The 1,253-nt window shown below is 43.1% G+C and overlaps 1 protein-coding gene across 1 annotated transcript in view; it reads left to right on the top strand.

Annotated features, from left to right (window-relative positions):
- Positions 1-623: 623 nt before the first annotated feature.
- LOC119589307 (hemicentin-1-like) overlaps positions 624-1,253 on the top strand; it is a gene marked incomplete in the record, with an annotated part of 75,735 nt that continues 75,105 nt past the window's right edge. Inside the window, 1 exon segment of the mRNA XM_037937929.1 lies at positions 624-1,176. Coding sequence (XP_037793857.1) covers positions 1,116-1,176 — 61 coding nt within the window.

The following is a 1,253-nucleotide window of genomic DNA, read 5'->3' as shown; positions in this document are numbered from 1 at the left end:
GGGAAACAGGCTTACAAAGAGAGATACAGACGGTGACATTATTCCTACGACAGGAAGAAGATAACCGAGACATTTTACACTCAACAAGAAGAATTGTGGACATTATAATAAGACCTGAGATAGATCGATTGTGTGTGCGAGGAGTGCTATCTGTCGAGGTAGCTGGGAGCCGGTCAGACCTGCGCGTTAGTTCGCTCGCTACTCAATAGATGGCGCAAGTGTGTGGTTCTCTCTCTGCACAAAAGATGGCGTGGATGTTGCAGCCTTTGGCAGGAAATGGTGCAAGGTTCAAAAGTATTAGAGTTTTGCTTCTGCCACGAATTTTTCTCTCGCCGTGTTGAAGGATCTACCAGCATTGTTTACCGGACTGCCTCGTCCATGTTGTAAAGCACTTGCCACGAATGCTGCTCGCCTTGTGGCTTCCATTGTTCTTCTGAGCTGGGGAGATAATATCACTTATGATATTGCCGAGGGAGCAAAAAAAACGGCGTGAAACTTCCAAGTCCACAATAGTCTAAATGCATCGTTTGCGTAATCGTCGTTCACGGTTTATGGTGCAGCTTTTACCTTTTGCAGTTTTAATGGAGATAGAGTGATAGCTTACAGAGCAGGAGGTTCGCGCGCAAAGGAAAAATTATATGGATATCTGAGTGCTCGTGAATAGATTTTTTTTATTATTCAAACACTTTTCATTCGATTTCGTTTTTCTTTATGTAGTTTCGATTTAATATCAATTTCATAAATGTTATGATACCTCTAAAAGGAATTAAAAACGACAGCGGTCTTAAAATGAACGTTCATTTTTTCAGGATTATAGTTGAGGTATAAAAGTATCCTACGATTTACGAAAAAAAATTAGAAAAAAATACAAATATTAAAAGCAGATATAGTACTCCCAAAAAAATATCGAGTGAGCGCATCGAACAGAAAGTTAAATAATCAGTGTTAAAAATTATGTGCAATCCAAGTGTTTTTGTGCCTCGTGGTGAGCTCTCGAAGGCCTCAGAGCATGAGTGAACCACCAGGTCAGTGACCATCCCATGTCGACCCTGTGAATCATGTCAGGTCACAGCCTACCAGTTCATCTCCCTCGCTGAGTCTCGACACCCGTGGATATGGATCTCCTTACCTGTGCCATCACCTTCGCTCACCTGCTCATCATTGCTACTGCCACAGGTGAGTTGTGCTCCTTGGTGGAATCTGCGCGTGTGTGGTTCGCGGCCGACGTGTGGGGTTCTTATGGCTTGGCTTTG

The sequence above is a fragment of the Penaeus monodon genome, chromosome 25, assembly GCF_015228065.2.
Source record: "Penaeus monodon isolate SGIC_2016 chromosome 25, NSTDA_Pmon_1, whole genome shotgun sequence".
Taxonomy (NCBI): Eukaryota; Metazoa; Arthropoda; class Malacostraca; order Decapoda; family Penaeidae; genus Penaeus; species Penaeus monodon.
Note: the sequence above shows the minus strand (reverse complement) of the source record. Positions and strands in the feature narration are given on the sequence as shown.